The sequence below is a fragment of the Musca domestica genome, unplaced genomic scaffold, assembly GCF_030504385.1.
Source record: "Musca domestica strain aabys unplaced genomic scaffold, Musca_domestica.polishedcontigs.V.1.1 10, whole genome shotgun sequence".
NCBI classification, from domain to species: Eukaryota; Metazoa; Arthropoda; class Insecta; order Diptera; family Muscidae; genus Musca; species Musca domestica.
Window position 1 is genome coordinate 11,755,276 of NW_026712115.1, and position 24,784 is coordinate 11,780,059.

Below are 24,784 nucleotides of genomic sequence, written 5' to 3' on the forward strand. Positions count from 1 at the left end.
GTGATTTTTTTTTATAAATTGAAGTCCTTAAAAATATATTTTTTTTTTGTAAATATAAAACCAGGATTTTTGATGGTAAAATAACCATCACTTAATATCTGAGAGATCCCTAAAATAAATATGTTTAAAAAATCTACAATTTTTTAACAAATATTCCTAAAATATCTCAGATTCTTCAGCAGTAAGTTTCTTACAAAATTCAACGATTTCTGATCGGAAAGACCTTGCAATATGTTTGATTTATCGTATTTTAATACTATATCTATTATTGTCCAAATGTTTTGGATACACGAAGTCATTCCCTTAGACATTATGTACGAAGTCGTATTAAGAGACAGTAGACATTACCAAAGGAGTAGCAAAATAGCCCGTGTTACAAAAATGTAATATTACCGGAATTTAATGAAAAATTAGTTAGAAATTAAACAGCCTGGGTCTTATTTTAATATATTTTGAGTGTTATGATGGTTTAACATTTTGGCCTTCGTTGGGGAACTGGGCTCATATGTTTTATTTTTCTACCATAATTAAGTTTGATGCATACGTAAATATATTGGGCTACAGATTGATTAGTATGAATTTTGTGATTTTTTTTTAATTTTAAATTTTTTAAAATTTTGACCGTTTTTAGGAAATGTCTCAGAAAAAACGGACATATACTATTTCCACACCAAAGTATTGTTTTGTGCGAATTTTATATGGTAGGCGTGAAAACATTATTAAAAAAATGACATTTTGAAAGTTATCGCAAAGTAACCTAAAGAGAAGAGAAAAGTTCCCCTTCTTCCACATTTTATGACATTTTTGTTGAAAATGTGGTTAACGGGGATCGTAGAAAGTCAAAATATTCTACAAAATTATTTGTCAAAAAATTCTTCTACATACCATAGAAGACGTCAAAAGTCTAAATCTTAGACAAACGCCAATAATTTCTATATACTAAAAACACATTTTAGGATTAAATCCGTACTTTGTGTGAAATTGTGCAAAAATCTCCAACAAAGCATAAATTTAGATGCTACGAGTCATCCACGAAAAGAAGTGTAAATTTTCATTGCATTTAAACAAATATTTGCATCAATGTTCCCAAAAAATACGAAAATATTTCCTAATTTTTTAATCAATTTTTATCTTTCCCTTTTTTCGAGTTGATGTCTGAAAGTAAAAATAAAAATGGGCAGAAGGTGACAAAAGAATAAATAATCTATACAAAATGTCACTAATAATCTCAGAAAAACCATAAATCCCGGAATATACTATAACCTCAGAGTAAACCAATAGTTATGAAAATTTTTTAACTATTAAATAAACACGTATCCAATCCGAGTCAAAATGTCCCTTTATCTTTATTCTATTTTTGGGGGAAACGACCACACCTTTTAAGCCTTTATATTATTTTATGTAAAGAACAATATTAATCAATTTTTTGGATTAGCCCCCCTTGTGAGGGTAACTCCGATTCCAAGTATTTTTTTACGTTTTGGTCATGTTTTCCAAACCAAACCAAATTTTGGTATTTTGAGTTCTTATCATGTAAAAATGCGATTTAAATATCAAACAACAATTTCAATCTTTTTCGAGCATTTTGTTTAAAAAATAAATTTATAATTACATTTTATTTAACAAATGTTGCAGACATCAATTAATGCCAAGTCAACATTAAATGGAGATGGGATATGTTTAGTATCTTTTTAATATCGAGTTGCTTAAATGTATTACATTTTTTTATATCAATGTCTCATTCAAGCCATTTATTTGAGTTTTTCATTCTAATATCAGATTTACAAGTCTGAAAACAATTGGCGTTTCTTTATATTACTGTTTTTTTTTTTTTTTTTTTTTTTTGATAATACAAATTCAAATGTGTCAAAATTTCCAATTAATTTCATAAATAATGTTCGGGTTTCCCTTAATAATAATCTATCTGAAAATTCTAAAACAAAAATTTAATTCTTCAAACAACGGGGGTTTGATCAATAAATCAATGAAACCTTACAATTTACATTTAGAAGCCTTATTTATTGAATTGAGCCACAGAGAAAAGTTGTTAAATTACCCTAAGTTGGTATGTATTGTTTTGTTGCATTATTAATGAAGTGCCCCGATGCAAAAACATTCGTTTGCATCCATAATACAACAAATATTACTGGAAATTTCTTTTCTTGGAAAATTCTGCTTCTTTGTGATATTCTTGTGAAAATGTTGTCTACACGCAACAACACGATGCACACAAATTGTTTAATGAAGCAAAAATGCAAAATCGATACAAAGTTTTTGTTTCTTCCGGCTCTACTGCAACCATGCACGCCCCTCCACCACCGCCATTCCACAACCGAACTAAACCGAACGTCAATAGAAGCTTTCATAATTAATAATATCCTTTTTATGTTGCTCTTCTGTCTGTTGTAATAAATCGTATATCTTTGAATGTGTACTCCGGAGGAGGACGGAAGGGAGGGAATACCCGACAATGTTGTTCTATTTTTGTTTGTATTTGGCCTGCTTTATGTCCCCTCCACCATCACCACCACCTCTGTTCGGCTTTTCTTGCGAGTCTTGGAAAATTTTCAGGACAAAGTTTGATTGGTACGCACATTAAGTTTGGTAACAGAAATGCAATGAAAAGTGTATAAATCAAGAGTTTACTATTTCATAGATGCATCTATGTACACATACACACCAACATATGTATGTTTGTATGGCATACACATAAATAAACTAAATTATCTTCGTCGGTACAATATTGTGTTAGCTATACACCGACCATCAATTGATTTATTTTTTTATTTGGAATTTAAGAAATGGAAAATCACATGATCAGGTATTTGAAAGAAATTGAAAATTAGGAAGAATTACGTATGCCATATGCTGAATAGTTTATCTCGAAATTGAACAAAATGCAATGACATGCCCCTAGAAAACAGAAATCTCGGGCCGCAAACAGTCCAGTTTACGATGCAGATCATCTGGAGTGATCATCTAACATCGAGTTTTGTGAATGCACTGTTGCAATGTACAAATTACGCAGTGGTTTCAAATGCCTATTCCTTTCAAATGGCTATTCGGTTCAAAAATGTGATTCAAACCTGAAAAACAAAGGGTCATTCTTTAAGAGCGATAGAAACAATTTTGAAAAAAATATAAAGTCATTATTTGAGTTGATGGTATGGTCCATGTAATTTAATGTTTGAAGATTATTTCATCCAAATGTTTTCCTCGCCTGCGCCTCAAATGGTCAATTGGCTTAGTCCAATTTTTGGAATATTTTTTTCATTATTTTAGCCAGTATCTCAGCCAGTATATAGTATTCAAATGCCTCAATTAAAGCGAGAAGCGGGCTTATTTCAGCATGAGCTTTAACATAGCCCCAGAAAAAGTAGTCTAAAACCGTTAAACCACATGAATGGCCGGTCCCGCACGTGAGATACAATTTTCCCTGAACTCGCCATTCAGTTAATCTGTTGCTACGCGCGATGTGTGGTATGCAGCACGGTCTTGTTGGAACCATTATATGTCATGCAAGTCAAACTAATGCATTTTGGACAAAAAAAGGTTGGATATCATCTCTTCGTAGCGCTCACCATTTAAAGTTACGAATAGCAACATCTTTGTATCACAAGCTCATAAATCCGCACCAAACTGGACTTTTCCTGAATGCATTGGTAGATTTTCAATGCTTCAAGCGGATCTTCATTTCAAAATCGACATTGTGTTTATTTACCTACCCATTAAGCCAACAAATAGCTTCGTCACTGAGTTTCATTGCGCGATTATCTTGTTCGTTTGTAAGATGGTTTATGGTTGAACACGAAACGTGCATGAGCTGTCAACCAGTGTTGTCAAATAGATAATAGCTAAAACCCTTTATAATCTAATGATGACATTGATAACATGATAACATTTGCATACAACTAATTTTAGGTGCTTAAACGAACAATACCGACTCGTACTGGCCCAGACCTCCCTCTCTAAGAGAGAACATTATTTAAAGTAATAACTCCCATAAAAATACCATAGGTCAGCGTTTTCTTTTCCAAAATCTGAAGTTTGCAAAAATCTTAATGGATTGCTTAACTAAATATAAATCAAGCTACTAATCTATTATTTTTACAAAGCCAACATCTGCATCAAGATCTCATCGTATTTTATTATGTTTTTATTCAGAAACCTCGGTTCACTAATCGAATACGCAGCGTCTGTGCCAACGTTACTCATTGGTTGGTAATGAGGAAAACTTTTCTTGTGCTTTGCCTTTCTTTAAGGAATAGTCCATTATTTTCATCTTTCTGATAGAACAAAGGTAGATTGTTTACATTACGTTGTAATGGATTTTTCGGCTCATATAATTCCCAAGTTTTTGCTAGGATAGTTTTTTAGTTCACTTTTTCCAACATTATTAATTTTTTATTTTGAGATTCGAAACAGAAGACCGTAAATTGTGATTTTCTTCGTTGCAGTCGTTAATGAAGATATGGATTTTGAGTCTTGCCACACGGTCCACTGTTAATTACATAAAATTATATCTAACAAAAAATCCTGCCGAATCCTATGGTGTCTCAGTGTCCCAATATCATTTACCGAACTTCCCTAAACTTCGAACATATATTGAAAACAATATGGTCTCTATTCACACACGAGTCCATAACAATCTATTCTCAAACATTATATTTTCTCTTTCCAACTTTTCTCAACAACAGCAACTGCTTGGCTGAATAGAGGGAAAACTATTCGTTTTGGCCAAAATGTTATTTCAAAATAATTTGTTATCCATATTTGGGGTTTTTATTCTCATTTCACATTTTAGGGATAGATTTTATCAGCACCGGGAAAACATTTGCTCGAAGCGAGAGGGAGGGAGGTTGAGAGATAGGGGCGATGGATGAACAAGTTTTTCGATTGGAATTAATGTTGCAAAAGCCATTTAGAGATTATGTCACATTCTAAAAACCAAATATAAAAATGGAAAAACAATTTCATTTTTACTATGCGCGTGTCTCCCAGTCGTCCTCCCTCGCCATTAGATGTATGAGGTAAAGATGGGAAGGGGTACGGGCGGGTTGGGGATGCACCAGTGGGAATGAATCTCAGCGCTGCAATAATAGCATGAAATAGAAAAAAGCTATATTTGAAGCAAAATTAAAGTCAACTCCAGCAACGACGTTCAGTTCAGTTGGTTGTGTCATTGCACAACTGCACAAACATTATCATTACTATCAACATTGCAGCAGCAGCAGCAGCAACAACAACCACCAGCACCATCAGCAACAGCAGCAGAGTACAATGTCACATACATGCATATTGTGTGTATGGGTGTGTGTGTGTGTGTATGCGAACATGTATTTGTACTTTATCCTCTCATTTTGAAGCACTGATTCGCATTTAACCATCTCGAATCAGGCTGTGTTAGATAGGACAGTGGGGGGAAACATGCTTCCATTCTGGGGTGGCAAATAGAAACAATTTTCGGCGTATTTAAAAAGGTAAGGAATGGCCCCGTAAGACCAACCAGTCCAACCTCTATTCTAAATAAGCTAACTTATGTTCTTGAGCACTTAGCTGAAAAGGCATACCACTCTAAGTTTACTAGTCTTAGTCCTCTAACTAAAACCATACCTATAACTACTTAAATGTCATAAGTAAGATTTAAAGAAGAAAAGTTTGAGCTAATTACCGTATGCGTTTTATTGAGAATGTTTATCCTTCGCAAGGAGTTAACGGAAATAAAGGGTGTCCCATCTGGAATGCAATTTTTGAATTTTAAATAAAACACAGATATTTGGAAAAAATCGTGGAGTTTTATTATATCGTAAAGTAGATAGAATGAGGTTATGTATGGAACAAAATGACGTGCAGGTGGCCGTGTGCTGGAACACACACACATACCTACCATAATTTTTAATGGCCGTTTTGCATTAATGTTGCGGTATTTAATTAATGCAGCTTCCAATTTTCTCTTTTAAGGTTTGAGCCGTCGTCGGCTTATTCGCGTGAATCACCGAATCAAAAATCACAAAAAAAAAACAATAAATCGCGAAATAGCACAACCGGGTAATGACTGATGCAGTAATTGAATTGTTTCTCTGGCCGTATGACATGCGGCGCCGTCTTCTTGAAGCCACATTCATTTCTTCAATTATAAGCAAGAAAAAACCTGCTATTATTTTACGACACCAATTTTATTTTACGACCGATTTCACGATTGCGATATAGTTGGGACACCCTTTATAAGGCGCATAAGGTTCATTTTAGTGAAGAGCTTCTGGTATATTTTAGGTACACATACAAAATATCACATCCACCGTTTGTAACTTTTCGAAATAATAATTTTGGAACCTAAAAATAAAGATATTTTTTAAAGCTAATTCATCCGGGTCCATACTATGGGCTATATAGGTCTCCGTTTTCGTATAGTCCCCATATAACGGGACCTCCCAATTTTTAGCATTTTTATGATTTTTTTGTCTATAGCTCCGCATTTCAAGCTCTAAATATGTACCAATCTCTCTCCCCGAAATTGTTTATATTGGCGGTAGCAATCTATACTGAGTATATATAATATATAATTTTGTATTATAATGGTGACTAATACTTCTTGTAGCAAATTTTCCAGATAGTAATGACGGTCGATTTTTTAATTGAATTGTTTGCAATGGTTTCAAATTTATTTACAACATATCCCGGCGGTACTTCCCCATATTGCCCGAGTGTTGCTCTGCGGTATTTTTTGCCCATTCCCGGCGACGCGCTTGCTTGAGGTGATCAACACTTTGGTATTTTTTAGTTACATTCTTGCGTTTCAAAATTCTCCAGACACAACAGTCCAACGGATTTTTGTCATTGTGCGCTGGAAATAAAGAGAGGAACCTCATTTTGTAGCCATTCTTGGGTGGCGCGTGCTGAGTGCGAGTGTGTTCTTGCACTTTTTGAAATTTGAATGGCTTTACCCCGCGTTTTCCCTCATTTTTCAATATTTGCCGAATAGAATATTGCGATATGTTCAGCTCACGAGCGATTTTTCGGCCACTGCGACGCGGGTTTCGATCAAGTCGCTTCTTTACTTTTCGAACCATTTCTGGTCATGTTGCTGTTTTCCACTTTCTTGACGTCGGGCTACGCTACCAGTATCACGGTAACGTGCGATAGTACGAGACACAAAAGATTTATTCACATTTAAATGCTGGAGTGCTTTAACGATAGCCACTTGTTGTTTTCCAGCTAAATATAAAGAAAACACACTATCACGCTTGAATTCCATCACGAATAACTTTTTTTCTGTAAAATTCTCACCAAAATGCTTTTGTATGCTTGCAAACATTATATATAGCAGTCACTGGAATAATTTTAACAGCTGTCGGACGAGTGGCTTTGAAATGACAGCAGTCTGATGTTGCAGCTTTTTCATCTCACCCTCTATGTGCGAACTTTTTTCCACGCCATAACTTGTATCGCCGACGTCGTAGATTTCTACAATTTATCTTCTAAACAATCATTCCTAATTACTCCGTATATAGGTTGGAATTGAGCTGCATATCGGGCTATATTGAACGATGGGACATGAGGTTTTAGAAAACTTTTTTTTTACTTTTCTTTGGGTTTACCACCAAAGAACACTTACATTTGTTTTCTTTGATTCCACTGTTCCTACTAGAGAATTTGTGCATTTTGAAAATTCCAAATTTGAACAGCAACTCACTCGGTCGCTTGCTAATGGCAGAATGGCTAGATGACTAGTTGTAGATGCTGCTGCCTCTGTGTGTGTGTATGTACATGTGTATGTGTCTGCCTGTCTGTCCGTTTGTTCAGTTTGTCATGATGGACGTTTACCATTATTTTCTGTAAGCCAATGCATTAAATCTGTCATAGCTTCTCGTTGATAAAATGCATCCTTTAGCTCGCACACACACAGTCGCACTCACTTCACTGCCAGCGAGCGAGCGAGCGAGCCAACCAACATGGAAGCCAGAAAAAACGCAGAATAATAGAAAAGTGGATGTTATATTTTATCGCCCATATCATATTCACTTGAACATTTATTCCATGCCAATCTGCGGGACACACAGACCGACAGAGAGACAGACACATGAATTAAATGTTAATACGGTGCAGGGCATGTCATTATGTTGCGAACTTCGTCGTTCTTGTCGTGGCAGGCAACATGTCAAAAGTCAATGAATAGTTGTTAGTTTTTGCGAACAAACAACCGTTACTGGAATTATAAATATTATCCCCTTGAATTGCATTTCCATGTATGTTCGTCTGTCCGTCTGTCATTCAGCCATTCGAATTGCCACAGTGTAAATAGTGCGTTTGTATTTTTTTTTTTGGTTTGGTTTGTTTGTCAGTTGGCTTGCCATCCGATTTAGAAGTATGGGCTAATGAAAACATTTTTGCGAATTAATTTCAACAATGCCTAAGGAAATTTCGAAACAGGTTTGCAATACTTGGGGTGGCACAATGCTATTAAAATGCTATTTGCTATGAAGATTTACAACAGATTATCGGATTAGAAAAATAATTGAAAATTGCTTTTTCATTCATTACTACGTGAGGCAATTTCAATTAATATTCCATAGAAAAATTACAAACAAATTGGAAAATGTTTTTTGTGGAAAAAGCAAATTTAGCATTTGATATTTGGCAACCAGGAATAGAAATGTTCATCAGAAGAGATATCACATTTGAGATTTTGTAGTATTTTAAATTCTCCAGGTTTTTCTCAGCATTTTCACATCTATGGATAGTTCCATATCGATTTAGTATAATAAAGGGCTCGGAGATTATACCTCCATCGTAGCAGAACGAGAACTACACTGCAGAACGAGAATCAAAACAGCGTGCCTCTGTCAAAGCTTAAATTAGGTAGGATGGTGCAGTCACCTCTGTCTGTCTTTGGCCCGTCTTGACAGTAGAACACAGAACACTTGTCATGTGGCACCAGAGATGGTCCGTTTGACCGGTTATTAGGTTTTAGATTGTCGAATAGTTGTAAACGTCGAAAATGTCATAAACCTATTTAAAACGTAAAAATGTATAAAACGTTATAAACTTCTAAAATATTGTAAAATCCCACATTATACATCCCAAGATTCTGGTTAAGTGAAAAGGTCGTATTATTGAAACCTAATGGTGTTAGTTTCCTTCTGTAAATCCTCTAAGTCAGTTACATAAGTAATCTTAAATCCTCAGGCTTGATTTTTGTTCTATGAAAATTTGTAATAAAAATATTTTAGTCATGAAATGTTTCAATTGACATTTGTGCTTGTGGTACAATAAGGAGCATCGTAAAACTACAGAAATTCAGTCTTGATTTCATGCCCACTTTTTGTCAGAATTATTCAAAATTATATGCAACAAGTTTTTTTTTTCTGTTTATATTTTCCTTATTTTAATGAAATGCCTATCTTTGATACGCGCCCCTCAATGTACATTTCTTCAAACCAATGATTTTGAAAATATATTTTTTTTCAAAACAATATATACATACATAAGATTGGCAGACATAGTTAGAAAGAATATTAGAGTCAGCTGGTAACTCTACTTTACCTTTTATATCCTCTACCGTTCCATGGAGGGTATATGAACTTTGTCATTCCGTTCGTAACTCCTCGATATAATTATGTCAGACCCAACAAATTATATGTTGACTTGAATCCTTGATTATAATCGTATGCTTTCACTCGTGAGTCCTGTGATTTAAAGCTCCGAAAAATGGAGAGTGAAGTAGCGGCAGTATTAATTTGAGTAAATAAAGAAATCGAACATAACCTATAGAAAACTATACCACTCTAATAAGAGCGAGTATGTTTTGCTCTTTTTCGAGTGATAGTAAGATCGAACTCGAAATCGAGACAGGTATTCTTGTCTAGTGTCTTAATTTTTGTACTTAGGGCATTTTCAGCCACAGCTGAAAACAAAGAGCATTGTAGCCAAGCTGTACCAACAAAACATATGATGGTCTTGTTGCCTTTTTTTGTACACAAAACTACTGGCCTCTTGGTGCTTTTCTTTGCCTTTGTAGATCTCCTCTAGTCACTAAATCATCAAACACAATAATTGTCTTCACTCGATTTTACTCTCAGAGTCAACTCTTCCACTTGAACTCTTCGAGCACTCTTTTCCGCGAGAATTTTTTTCACTCGGGAGTAAAATCGATCAAATCGGAGCTTTGGATGCTACTGCCAACGTTCACTTGTCCTTACGCTCTCGTCTATTTGTTACTGTGAGCAATTTACGCCTGCACCATTTACTTTCGCCATTTTCGAACTATCTGTATAACATCTCACGTTTTTATCTTTTTATATTTTTCATGAAAATCTTACCTCTGCTTGTTTCTTAACGCAACCTCTCATCCGATTCTCAAACCAAAATACTAAAATAATTATCCAATGAATAAAAATAGCATATGGAATAGGCAAAAAGTGATTATATTCGCTTGCTTCAATGGTTCATTCTTTTAATTGGCTTATTGTTCTTTGTTCTCTTTTTAACTTTCATCGCAAACGACAATAGCAACAAAACACAAACATACACACGCACACGCTCTAAAATGACCGTGAAATGAATAACAAATTAAATATAGATTTTTTTAGTCGCTGGCGCATATAAGTAATTAAATAAAACCATTTCAGTTATCTTTTGTTTTTTTTTTGCTGTTGTTGTTGTTTTTTTTTACCATATAAATATTCAATGACATTTTAACAATGTAAAATCTAATATTCTCTCCCGTTTTCTTTTCTGTCTCGCTCCATGCAAAGCCTCCTATCTAATGGAAACATGTTTTGTTTTGTTATTTAGATTTCGAATCATAAACTTCATTTTACCGCTTTAATTTTTAATTCCCAGTAAAAATCATAAAACAACACACAGACACACATATACATATGTGAAAACGCAAATAAAACAAATGTTTGCTAATATTACCACATCAAACTGCCGCCATTCATCCGCAACACACACTTACACAAAGACCGACGATAATTGCTATGCGGCGGTGGCATCCATTTGACTTCCGTTTCAATCAATTTGAATGAAATTACTTTGCAGCTGTGTTGGCCAATTGTCGATAGTTTTGCGGAATTTATTCCTCATTTTTTTTTTTGCTTGTCCTTTACCACTGAAATATTTTAATGGTCAGCTCTCTTTATGGGTGCTGTCGATTTTTGTTTTATCTCTTTGTTTTTATTTTCGATCCTGGCCATTTTGAATGAATAATATGGATTTGCGCAATATGATTATGCCACTGGCGAGAAAACAAAAACAAAATAAAAACAGCAAAAACCCCAACAACCACAACAGTTACAGCAGCAACAAATGGAATCAATACACTTTTTAATTGCATAAACTTTAGCAAATCAACCTCTATTCAATATTGGAAATGAAGTTTGTTTTTTATGGACAATAAATGAAGTTGTAAACAAAGGTTGCATCGTTTAGTCTATTGGATGCCCTACAAAACGGCTGGAAGATCTGGATTCTCCGTAGAGATAGCTAAGTGTTAATGGATCATCTTAGGCTAGAATTTCTAGTTTTTGTTGTGTTGAACTGAAAAGAGGTAGTGTTTAACTATATGTTACTATTAATGGTAGAGCGATCTAAGAGAGTAGTTTCCCAAAGCTGTTTAGCCAATCGTGGTATAGAAATCAGGTAACACGGGCGTTAAATTGATGGAACATTCTAATCTTCACATTAACTCTTTGTGACCCGAATCACAAATACAAAAAAAAAAAAAAAAGTAAAAATATATGTCAGCTTTGCCTACCTATGTATATCCTCATATTATGCCATTAAAATTAAAAAAAATTTTTGACTCGCATTAAAATTTTGACCCTTTATTGAGGTGGTACCTAAGGAGTGGGCCAATATTTTATATTTCGCATCTGGTCTAAGTCTGATGGATATTTTGAACCGTTGTGAGGGGAGGCACTTGATGGAGTGAGCCAATATTGTCCATTAACACAGATGAGATATCATTTATACAAATATTAAGATTTGCAAAATTTGAAGAAAATTGTATTATCCTTTGTCCTTTTTATGGGGTAAATTATTTCCTGTGAAGATTTCGACCTTTTGTGGAAGGAGTGCACCAATATTACCCGTTTCCGAACTCGATTAAAGTTTGATAATAATATTACGATGTATTAAGTTTGGACGGACAAATATCCTGAATCGGATTTGGTCTAAAGAGACCTAGGGTTTACAACCGTCACTACGATGACGCACGTTTTTTGGCTGAGGGGGTATAAAAACATAATTGTGATTTTATGACCTATTACACACAGTTTCAAAACATCTATTTAATATTAGAAAGTGCTCGCCCGTTAGTGGTAGAAAAAGTTGGTTACCTTTAAAAATTTTCTCAATTGATCCAATATAGATTGTGTAAACATTCCGCAATTTTCATAATACAAATATGGACGTTAGACGTCGTATACGCTTCACCCGTGCTAATTTTCAAAATTTTATAATATTGAGTGCTTTTCGTAACCTTCCGAAAATCACACCGTATTCTGTTTCTCTATTGAAACATACAATATTCTACATCCTATCCTTTTAAGAATGCATTTCGAAAAACACCACCATTTAGCAGCTGGTATTCAAAATTTTCCAATTATAATTCGGATTGATCGCTAAATAATAATATTGTAAAATTTTCTATTTCCAAACTTAAGGTACGAATTTCTGTAAATCCCATTCTGCCTATCCCATGAGTGATTTTCACGCAAAATTTCATATATGTATCGATCGTTCAATAATAATGCTGTACCTTTCAATATTTTAAATTTTAGTTCTAATCAGTCGCTTAATAACACTACTGTACCTCTTTGTACTTTTCTAATCCACAGCATCCCAACCTAATCCTAATGCAAAAGTTTTATCTCTTGGTCATCCCTCAACAACCATGTTATAAATTTTAGTCCCTTTTCGTACCTTTGAAGTGAGAATTTCAAATTTCAAAGTTCTAGGTTTATCTAATCTTTTGATAACAATGTTGTGCTGCTTCGTAATTTTTGTTCTCTTGAACCATCCAGGTTTGCCTTAGCCCTTTTGCTGCAGAATTATATTTTTACAAAATTTCAAACGTCCAGTTTTTATGGATATAATGCACGAATTTCCATCCCGCCTAACTCCTGCCTTCTCCTTATTAATGACCCTCATGCCAAATTTTATAGTGTATTATTACTTTATACTTATTGTACCCTTGAAATATGTCTTTTCTAAAATCCGGCTGTTAGTGGTTGCTTAAGAACAGTGTCGTACCATTTTGTGTCTGTTTGTAATTTCCGTACTCTCTGGCTGCGAACTGTCGAAGACTCTCCCTTATGTCAACATTTTACTCCACCAGTGCACCTCCATACCTATTACATGAAACCTAGCTCAACTTCTTTGCAATTAGTAGTACAATTGGTACATTTCTAGATCCCCTAAAAGGTCGTTATTTGAAGTTTCAGAATCGTAGCTAAATTCCAAGAGGACCTCCTTAGCTTAGACTCTAACACTAAAAATATAGAATTTTGATTCCACAACTACATTGTTTGTAAATTTTAGTATTTAGTTTATTATAACTGTACTGCTTCTCATTTAGTACGTTTTTGGTACGATTTAATTACATTAAAGTACGATTTTTGAAGAAGAATTTAAAAAGGGGAATGCTCTTCGGCTGACAAAGTTAATCATCAATTTTTAGAATTCTAACACTAGCGGAACAAAATTAAACACTTTAAACAATAAATTTCCTAAAACAACACCTTCTATGAATGCATTTATGGTACCAAAACTACCGCCTTATATGCTTTTTCGTATTTTCAAATTCTAGCCCAAACCATAGTTTTTAATACTTTTTGGAACGAATTTCCAAAAACCTCGTTTTATCGTTATCTACTACAAATTTAAAGATCCTATCCTTATCCGATTCGTGAATGAGACAATCATATTTTTCAATTGCAATATATATATGGAGTTATGTAGTTCATAAATTCCAATTATGGAATGATATTTTGGACTGTACATTAAAATTCATAATCTAATAATATTAATAACGTGGCTATATAAGGAGTAAAGTAGAGAAGATTTATCCCATATCATGAATATATTATGTATAAGCAAGTTGTGGAGAGAGATGTAGTCCCGCAACCCCAAAAAAATTGTTGTCTGTGGGCAACATTTGGCTTCAAAGGATTTCTGTATATTTCTGCGTGCTAGAATTGAGGTCCATTGGTCCCATCCACTATAAAACTGGCGCACTGAAGCGTATGTGTTTGAAATTATAGCCTACAAAAATCACAATATTTCGGTTCTTAAAATAAGATATCAAAGTATTGATTTAAAACATTTCTTCTAGTTCTGCTAGTCGCCTCTGCCGACTAGATCGCCGTTTTGAATTATTTATTTACTCATTTGTCTCTTTGCAACTTTGATGAAGTTAAAAAATGAATTTATCGAGATTAATTTAATTGCAGTTTTCTATTTGTCCACAAAAATAGATGCATATGGATGTGCACATACACATATGTACTTACATACGTTATACTTGTTTGATACACAAAAAGGTTACAATCAATTTGGGTCAGATGTATAACATTACTATAATCGAATTCAGAGTGAAACTCGGGAGGCTAAACATCAAATGACTGCCTATACAAAACTCCAAACCAATAATTTATATCGTAGATTGGCTAAAAGATACAATGACAACTAGATGTGGATGGATAATGGACAAAATGTTGACTGCTTCAAAAAAGAGTTTTTTTTTTTTTTTTTTTTTTTTTTTTTTGAAATTACCTCACATCCTGTTTACGTGTATGAGCGGAATAGCCTATTTAAATGTACCTTCATTCTTGTCGAAGACAAAAATATTATTCATCAAATTTAGCCATTTTATTAGTCATCAAAGAAATCTCAATTTTCTCAAAAACCCTGAAAATATTTCCTAATGTTTTTGATCAATTTTTCCACGCTTTTTTTTTTGTTTTTTTTTATTTGACGCCTGAAAATAACATAAAATTTAATTTAAGGTGGAAGTTGTCAGAGAAAGAAATATTTCAAATTGGATAGAGATCTTTGGATTACACCCAGAATCGGTGGTACAGAAAATTGATAATATCGGTCCACCATATGGAACTGTCCCCTTGTAAGAATCACTTTTTGGCATTTTGAGTTCTTATTATGCAGAAACGCTATCTACAAAAAAATTTCAATGTGATGTGATTTTAATGTAATGTGCTTAAACCCTTAAATGTTATTTTAATATAAATAATTTCCTGGTGTTTATGTAAGATTTAAGACCCTTGACGTCTTTCAGGACCTATAGTAGAATTTTATGGCAAATTATTTTGTATAATATATTTACTTCCTACGATCCCGATTAAAGGAAGTTTTTAACCAAATTAATCATAATCTGCTGGATTTTTTCCGTAATTATTATTTGTGTTGCACGGTGTAAGTTCCGGTGTGTGAAGTTCCGTTTAGTCCAATTTGGTATACTCTTTCCAACATTATGGCCCGTATTTCTCCAATAAATACTTTAATATTGTCTTCCAATGTGTCAATTGAGGCGGACTCGTCTGTATAGACATGAGCTTCAACACAGTCCGGTCCCGAATGTAAAATAAAGTGTTTACCAAGCTCGCCTCTCAATAAGTCCATTGCTACTCGTGCTGTGTGGCACCGTCTTTTTGAAACCACATATCATGCAAATCGAGCCCCTCCAAAAAAAAAAAAAAAAATTATATCATCTCACGGTAGCGCTTCCCATTCACAGTTACGTTACGGTTCGCTGCATCTTTGAAGAAGTACGGTCCAAAGATGCCACTAACGGACAAACCGCACCAAACTGTGACCTTTTCTGGATGCATAGTTGGTTTTTGTAATGCTTTACACTGATCATCACTCCAAAATCGAAAATTCTGCAATTGAGCCAAAAGTGAGCTTCGTCACAAAAACAGGCTTTTCTGTGAAAAAGATTTGCTTGTAGAACTTGAGTGAATCTTGGAGGGTTTATGGTGTTTAATTCGCATACGTTAATCGCAATAACTATTTTCCAAAGAAGGGCTCTTGTAAGCCATAGCGATCTTTTTTTTGCCCACAACAACTACATTGCTTCTATCCTATCTGAGACAATCTAGCTATGAATGTTTGTCCTTCCATCTGTCCATGTTAATTTGTAAACACGCTAATAAGGGTCCGATCCTCATGAAATTGAGAATGGAGGTTGGGTTAGGGTCAGAATAGAAGCCTATTGTTTTTGGAGATGATCGTAAAATATTTAATGGATCAAAAACAAAAAAAAAAAAAAAAAACAAAATCATGAATTTGCTGCTGCTCTGCAGGCCACAATTATAAACGCATACATAACGGGGAAAAAAAAACAAACCATAACGTTTATGTCAAAAATATGGAAATTTCCACTAAACCTCGAATATTTTTTAACCAAATTACAAATACATTAAGTGGTCCCTTTTGACCATTGCAGTGAAGCTGAGAGCCAAGATATCGGATGTAAAAAAATAGGACAATATATTTTTAAAAAATAGATCTTAGTTATTGTGCTTATAAGTCAAGAACCGCTGGACTGATTTTCACAATTCTCATCAATTCGAAATGGTTTCTTACCACAAAGGATTAAATTTAAGAATCGCGTAAAAATATGACAATAAAAAGCGTTATTTTTTCGATTTTTGACGCATATATTATAGCGTGCGATTTTTTTAAATTTGTTTTACAATTTTGAATTGTACATTTTCTTTTGTTTTTCTACAACATATCTATGACTTCATTTCAAAAACGAAATCTTCCTAAATGGATTTGGACATAAGTGTGCTTTCAACATATTGTATTGTTGTAGGGTATCACATGGTCGGCCCCGCACGCCTATAGCCTTTGCCTACTTGTTTTTAAATGTTTTGCTAATTACATTGCATTTGTCTTCTATGTCACATTTGACGTTTATATTTTGCAAATGTCTTTAGCAATCCTTTTCCAAGCTATAAATATTGAAATCAACTAACGTTATAGAAGATTATGTGTTATTGGCTCTACACCTATTTTCTTGTATTGATCAGGTCCAAAGCAAATGGAATTCTCATTCCATCATTTTCATCTCTAAATATTTGAAAAATAATCAAATTTTCTTAACATTTCTGAAGGACTTCTTCTTCCCAGCATCTATTCTGTTGCTTACTACGTTTTGCTTTTCCGCAAACAAATATATATGTGACTGTCGTATACGTGTTTAAACACACACACACATTTGTCACAAAAAAAACTTGTATAACAACAAAAACAAATAAATGCATGTAAATATTTACATACATTCATTTGCAGATATTTTCGAAGTTCAACTCCATCAGGTCTAATTCAGTTCCGCATATTTACACAGTTGCCTGAAGGTGAATTCATATTTGCATAAACGGACGGATGGACGGACGAACCAACAGACGGACATGTTGTTGTACACAGCAAAAAAAAAATGGAACAACAACGACAACAACATGGAAAAAAATTATGGAATTCTAAACATATTTCAATTAAAATAATTTCATTTTTATTTACTCTAACCACAAACGTAAAATTCCTGATGACAACAGCAGCAAAGTGTGGGCGGTCAGTTGGGGCTGGACAAAATTGAAAGAGGGGTCGGTCAAACAGTTGCAATTGCATGACAAGAAACGAACGGCAATAAACTATGTATTGAATTTTTATGAATTTACACAAATATGAAATGCCATGAATATTTTATTTTCGAGCTCAAACACTACAAGCCGATTACCAAATTAGTTGAATGCTTAAGGGCATGCCTGATACGGAATAAGTGGCGCTGTCACCCTCTGTTTATGTTTTTGTAGCAAATGTAATTTTGTTTTGGAGAACACACATTGTCAATCAATTTCTATTGAAAATTATAAATAACAAACGAATGGATTTTATATCAATTTGTTTTTTTTTTTGGTTTTAATCCAAGATTAGACTTTTTTGGCAACAAAATATTAAAATAAATATTTTGGATGAGCAAAACATTTTGCACATTTTTTTTATTTTTTGAACATAGCTAAAGAAATAAGGGACGGTTACTGTCATTTATCTCGTCATTGAAACAAGAGAACCAAAAATGAAATACCAAGAACAAGTAAAAAAGTATCGGTCGATTTTGCCGACAGATTTATACCCTCAGCCAATGTTATACCATTTAAAAATATTTTGAGTTCTGTTTTGATTATTCTAACTGTTGCTCCTCTATGTAGTAGGTTCCGAAGAAGTGGGTCAATATTGTCCGTTTCGTATCGGAGCTAAATAAATATGATATAAATTTTGCGACGTGTCAGGCTTGGATTATATTGATTACTCCTTGACTTTATATGAGATATGTGGTAATTTTTACCTGAAAATATAATAGACCGAAGTATTTCATTTTCACACTTCATCTATAAAATATAGGCATGGGAAAAGTTACAAGAAAATCGAACATTTTGATCCAATTTTAAGCAAAATCGTACTTTCCATATTCATTTTTCTGGTTGATAGAAACATTTAGATACTGCAATTTCTAAAGAATCGCTGACTTGTTTCGCAAGTTATAACAGAAAAAAGTATTGACAATTGTGACCCCTTGTGGATTAGGTACCAGAAGAGGTTCGCAGACATATATCATCTTCACAACAGATCATGTGCTGGCAAAAATGTTTGGATGTTTGAAATTTGAAGAGAGTTGGATGTTTAATTCGCTTTCTTTGACCGTTTTGTTTTTCAAAATCTTAAACCCTACGTGAGGGAGGTACCAGAATGTTGGAGGGAATATTGAGATGTATCAATCTGAATCTGAATGGAATCGGATGTTAATTTCTCGTTTTATGAGCTTCATGGATATTAAAAATTTTGACCCTTTGTAGGGGAGATACCAGAAGGTATGATCCGATCTACCATCGTTATCTTAAAGTCTGAACGGAATCGGATGTTAATATCTCGTTTTATGAGTTTCATGGATATTCAACATTTTGACCCTTTTTGGGGGAGGTACCAGAAGGAGTGGGCCGATATATTCCATCTTCGCACCAGACCTTGGTTTAGTAAAAATATTGTGATTTTAAGAAATCGGACACATTTTATAAGAGTTATAAGTATTCAAAACTTTGACCCTCTGTCAGGGAAGTTGCTTGATGGAGCAGACCGATTTAATCCATTTTCGCAACTGACCTAACACTGATACAAATATACGGATTTGCAAAGCTGGAGCAAAATTGGATTATCTTTTCTCTTTCTGCGCAGTAAATTATTTTCTTTGAAAATGTTAACATTTTGTGGGGAGGATCAGAAGGAGTGGGCCAATATTACCCATTTCCGAAGTCAATATAAGATTAATATTACGATCGAGAGTTATCGTGCGCACCAGCCAGCCAGACAGACAGGCGGATGGTCATTGCTAGATCGAATCCAAATGTCCTGAAACGGATTTGGTGCAAAAAGACCTAGGGTTATTTCCATGAACATTTTGGTCGTATCAAATGATGTATATCCTCAAGTGGCACAGACTCTATGATACCCTACACCAATATGCATATTTAGTAGAGTTACGCACAATAAATAAACGTCGGTATTGGCAAGTTGTATGAAGTAAATAATTTCAAATATGTGCGTTATTGCTGCTTGTTATGGCTATAGAGCGATTTAAACTTGAATTCGGATGTAACCAACCTTTGGGAACTAAATTTCAATTAAATTCCAAGGAATAATTTGTTTATCGTATTTCTATTACCAAATATCATTGGTATAAAGTGCATATTATGGTATAAATCGGAACAATATCTATATCTGAAACGATTTGGTCCAAATTGTTTCAAATTTCGTTTTTGAAGATCTTACCCATTAAGACATATAATACAGCCTAACACAAAAAGAATACTTATGCGGGCCCACTTTTCGTATGACCTCCATATAAAGGTATAACCATGGTAGAACTAAGAAGCTAAAGTCATGTAATCATATGTTTAACATTTTTTTCTCCAAATTTATACTTTTGACAACATCTCATTGTCAACATCTATACTCATAAAATCAGAGATGGGAACTGTTTTTTGTGCATTGAACTTTGAAAAGGTAAACTACAGAAAATGTAGAGCTGGGAATGCTAATTTGAAATGAGGTTACGTTTATTTCATTGTACCATGGGTATAACGGTATTTTTTTTTCGCAATTTTTGTAAGTTTTTAAGTTACATCATTTAGAATGAAACATATCCATCTCTACATTTTCTGCAACTTACCTTGTCAAATTGCAATGGATTATAAAAATGTTCCCATCCAAACTTGCAGACTTTATTCTTATCGAAACCTGATTATATGATCGAAATTCCAACCTGATTTTGGTGCATCATTTACATCAAATCAGTGTGAAATTTATGTGAAAATTATATCGAAATCTGAACCGATCTCAAAAATATGACAGCGGTACTTTCTTATAGTGTCGAAAAATCATTATTAAGGAATTCATATTACGGCTTGGGCGTATTTGTTTCTAGACTAAATTCGTAGTTGGATTTTGAACAATAAACGGACGAATATGTGTATGGAAATTTAGAACGGTTATCACTATATCTATAGTCCAAACCACTGATCTGTGCAACATTTCATCTTGAGACAAGAAATTCGACCTGTACTTTGCTTACAATAATACATATACATATATAAGCCGTCAATATTGGGATAAGACTAAGATCAGGTACGAATATGAGCTCCCAATAATCAGAAATTTAAATAATAATAACTCATAAATGCTCAATTTGGAAATAAATCTCATATTGAGCTAAGGGAGAACCCGTTATGGGTCGAAATTGGCACATCATAATTTTTATATAGCGTTAAGGTCAGATGAGAAAGTGGCCAATGTTGTTTCACTCATTCGTGTACTTACCTTACTCAAGGTCAAAATGTTAATGTTAATAAATCATAAAATAAGGGAAAATCAGAGTTGAATTTTCTCTAAACTTTGAACTCCCCAATATACAGTGTGAAATAGAATGGCCCACTGTGTCTGGTACACCCTCCATCCAGTACAAAAAAAAATAAATAAATAAAATAAAAAAAACCATACCTCGTATACATCGAATCAAGAACTCGATTTAAACCTGGTCCGTGGAAGTATTTATGTCACATATAGATCTGGAAACTATTGGCGACACACCGATTCTCGTCAATTTTTAAATCTTTAAAAATCATGTCTTTCAAAAAATACGAAAGTAATCTCCTGCTCTCTTCAAAATTATACCTAGTGTAAATATGGGATGTACTTCTCTTTGTGGTACGTCTTCCAAAAAGGGGGGGCACACATCTGCCCGGACATTGACTGAATTTGTCTTACTAGAGTTTCAACTTCGTCAAAATTTGCAGCAAAATTCCTGAAGAAATCAAAAGCAAATGAAATATTTCCTACAAACTTTTCGTTCTGTGTACAGTTGGCACATGCAATCTATTTCATTTACATTACAAACATATAAATAGCTATGTAAGTATGTATGTATGTTTATGTATTTGTTTAGCATACAGCATATATATTTTTTTGTTGTACGAATGACAAAAAAAAGTGCAAGGCGAGCATTTATTGCCTTTACACAAAACAACACAAAAATGCTCCATTGTAAACATTAGACAAAAGTAAATATTTAAATTTGCAATATATATAAAGTGTTGTTGTTGCTGTTGTAGCTTGTTGTTGTAATCCACACAAAACACTCATATGTTTTGGTCAAATCAAATAAAAAGAAGAATTTCTAAAGAATTATTAAAAAGAATAAAAGAGTGCAGATACTTCATTTGTCCGGACAAAGAAATACGAGCAGAAACACAGAGATAGAGAGAGAGAGACCCATAAATAAATAAGTAATGAACAAAAACTATTTGTTCATAATTTTTCATTTATTATTTGAATTTGTTATTTTTTCTGCTTTTTTGTTTGTTTTACTCATCTTCCTTTTCTTCTCCTCCCTTTGTTTCAGGTTAAACCTTCGGATCCCGCATTTTTGAAAGTGTCCGTTCACACAAAAGCTCATGGCTCTATTCAGTATAAAATAAAAATTTTGAAACAACTGCCATTGGATGAGCAAATATTCGTCCAGGTTGTTTCGCCATCAACAATGCAAGATATCCAGGTGAGTGCAACCACAAACAAATGAGGAGAACAATTGTAAATGTTTAATGTGTATGGTTACTCCATAGAGATGTTATAATTAGGAATTTTAAGTTTGCATTCATATGCGATTAAAATGATGGAACGTATAGAATGCCCTTGCTATGCTACCATCCACTACCGCAAACAAAATGAAAACAAATTTCTAGGGGTCCGCAATAGGTTGCTGTGGTTCTGTTCTTATTTGATTAGATATTATTGAAGGCGGTACATTATTATTTTATTTTTGGGTATGAAATTAGAGTTTCAGGCACTGCGGTCTGTAAGCTTTTTTATAGCATTTATTACGCATTTAACATAAAATCTAGGCTTCTACATCCATCACGTAACTTTCCAAACAACCAAATAGATTGATTTGAAAGCTTTTGCCTTATTATTAGGCGAAAGTTATTTGTAGATGGATATTTGATAATTTCTTTCTCTCCAGTTGAGCTATAATGACCTATGGAGATGCACTGAGAAGTCTCGCGGATCCAATCACTTTGCGACGAGTTTCGTCGTTAGTATAGAGGTTTTAAGACAAATATACTGTTTTAATGGCTAGTAATCCCATGCGGTGATTCTGAGACCACTTATAACATATTATTATAGACCTTAAAATGAGTTGTTATAGTTTAGTTCTAATCTCTGTTAATCTGGTTAAAGCTCCAGGTTAAAAAATTCGGCTACTTTTATGGGCTATTTTGTGAAGAACCATATGATGGTTTCAATGACTTCCATGATAACACTCAAGCAGGTAATGCAACAAAGGTATATGGTTATATTGACGGAACTTCGCCCCCTTAGGTTTCAGGAGGAGGCGTGCTGACGCAGTTCTCAGGGCAGCAGAACATATTGTCGAATGTGGCCCCCAGGATCTTGAGGTAGCTCGTGGTCGGTATCATATTCTCATCGACCTGCACATTCAGTTCTGTTCGCATCTCCACAGCCCATGTGGTTAAGAGTGTGGTCATTGATTTTCGCGTGGAAGCAGGTGGCAATTTCCGCGAGATAGGTGTTCAACTTACGCATGATCGTACAATCATCAACATATGTATCAGTCTCTATGTCCCCTGGAGGGGAAGGAATTCCGGAACGATAGAGGTTAAACAGTTCCGGAGATATCACCCCACCTTTGGGTTTCACTTTACGGGGTTTGGACTTCATGATCCGGAATTCCACATGCGACTGGCATCCACACATATAGTTGATTATCCAACGTTTCAAACTTGTCCGGATGGTAGTACCGTTTACATCCTCATACATCCATTGATAGGTCAAGGGCTGACACTGTTCTATGACACAGCTTGTTCTGGTTTAATCCTCCACTGACATGTGTGGATATGGCTTGTAACGCTGATGTGGTGCCGTGTTGTGGACGGAATTCGCGTTGATGGTTGGCATGGATAGCTTTCTATGACGCTGGGTAGGCGTAATGTTTTAGGATTCCTTGTTACTAGCGATAAAAGCGGAATTGGTTGGCATGGATAGCTTTCTATGACGCTGGGTAGGCGTAATGTTTTAGGAGTCCTTGCTACTAGCGATAAAAGCGGAATTGACCTGTATTATTCGCCTTTGCTGGCATTCTTGCATGGTTTCAGTAGCGTGCCAACCCTGCTTATTTACCAGGATACGGGAACTATATGGGTAGCTAACGGCAGTTGAAAACACACCGGGTGCTTTAACATTACCATTGACATTTCGTCTGGGACCAACGCTTTGGATGACTTAGCGTTTCGGATGGTATTTGTAACATCAACCATCGTAAACAGTGGCGGAGCCTTCTTTTTGGTTAAAATATTCAGCGCACCTCCTTGGATCAATCACCGTTACGTCGTTAAAATCGACTGAGGCCCTATCATCCTTTTTCCCAGGGTTCGAAAGCGAATCCCACGACTTACACAGATCGGCCCCAATGTTGCAACATTTCAGATGGTCTAGCCACTTTTTATGTTGTGCTCCTGTATCAACCTGTTAACTGCCACTGTCAGTTCGCTGACTCTGAAATCAGTAGGGTTGGTACGCCGGAGCTCATCACGCTCATTCGTTAGACCCCCTGCCTCTGTTGGAAATTGGTCTTATTTCGGGTATTCGAAAATCTTATCCGCTACCCCAAACATCAGAAGGGTGTAGCAGTTCGGTTAGTGGACTATGACGGTTTGTGGACTGAATTATGAGCATCGAGCTTTAACATGGTTAAGAAAAGTGCGGTGTTCAATGTTATGAAATCGGCCGATCGCCAATGGAGACGATTAATTTGGTTTCATTATAATCATAGGTGTTAAAAAATGAGAAATAAAAGCCGGACTGTCTTTGAATTTCGCACGTCTCAATATTTTTCCGAACTCAAGGTCAGGTATGAAGAGTGAATAGAACGGGTCACCTTTTCAGGTACCTACCTTCAATAACTCATCAAACGTGAATGAGCATCCGACTTTTTTCAAACTTGAAAAACCTGATCTAGTCTGAAGGGTCAACATTTTGAATAATTATAACAAAGAGACCTAAAGTCTGAAACCTTCGTATCGATTAGGCACATTTTGGTCATATCATACAAAGCTGTAGAAATTGCAATTTTTATTAATAAAAATTAATCGGATAAGTGTGTTTTCTTTAGATCTTAAACTCAAATGAA

At 34.6% G+C, this 24,784-nt stretch overlaps 1 protein-coding gene across 1 annotated transcript in view; it reads left to right on the forward strand.

The window, feature by feature from the left end:
- Positions 1–24,784, forward strand: part of LOC101891849 (nuclear pore membrane glycoprotein 210) — a 159,779-nt gene that overhangs the window by 72,957 nt on the left and 62,038 nt on the right. Inside the window, exon 21 of the mRNA XM_005192007.4 lies at positions 21,980–22,132. Coding sequence (XP_005192064.1) covers positions 21,980–22,132 — 153 coding nt within the window. The remainder of the gene's footprint in view (positions 1–21,979; positions 22,133–24,784) is intronic.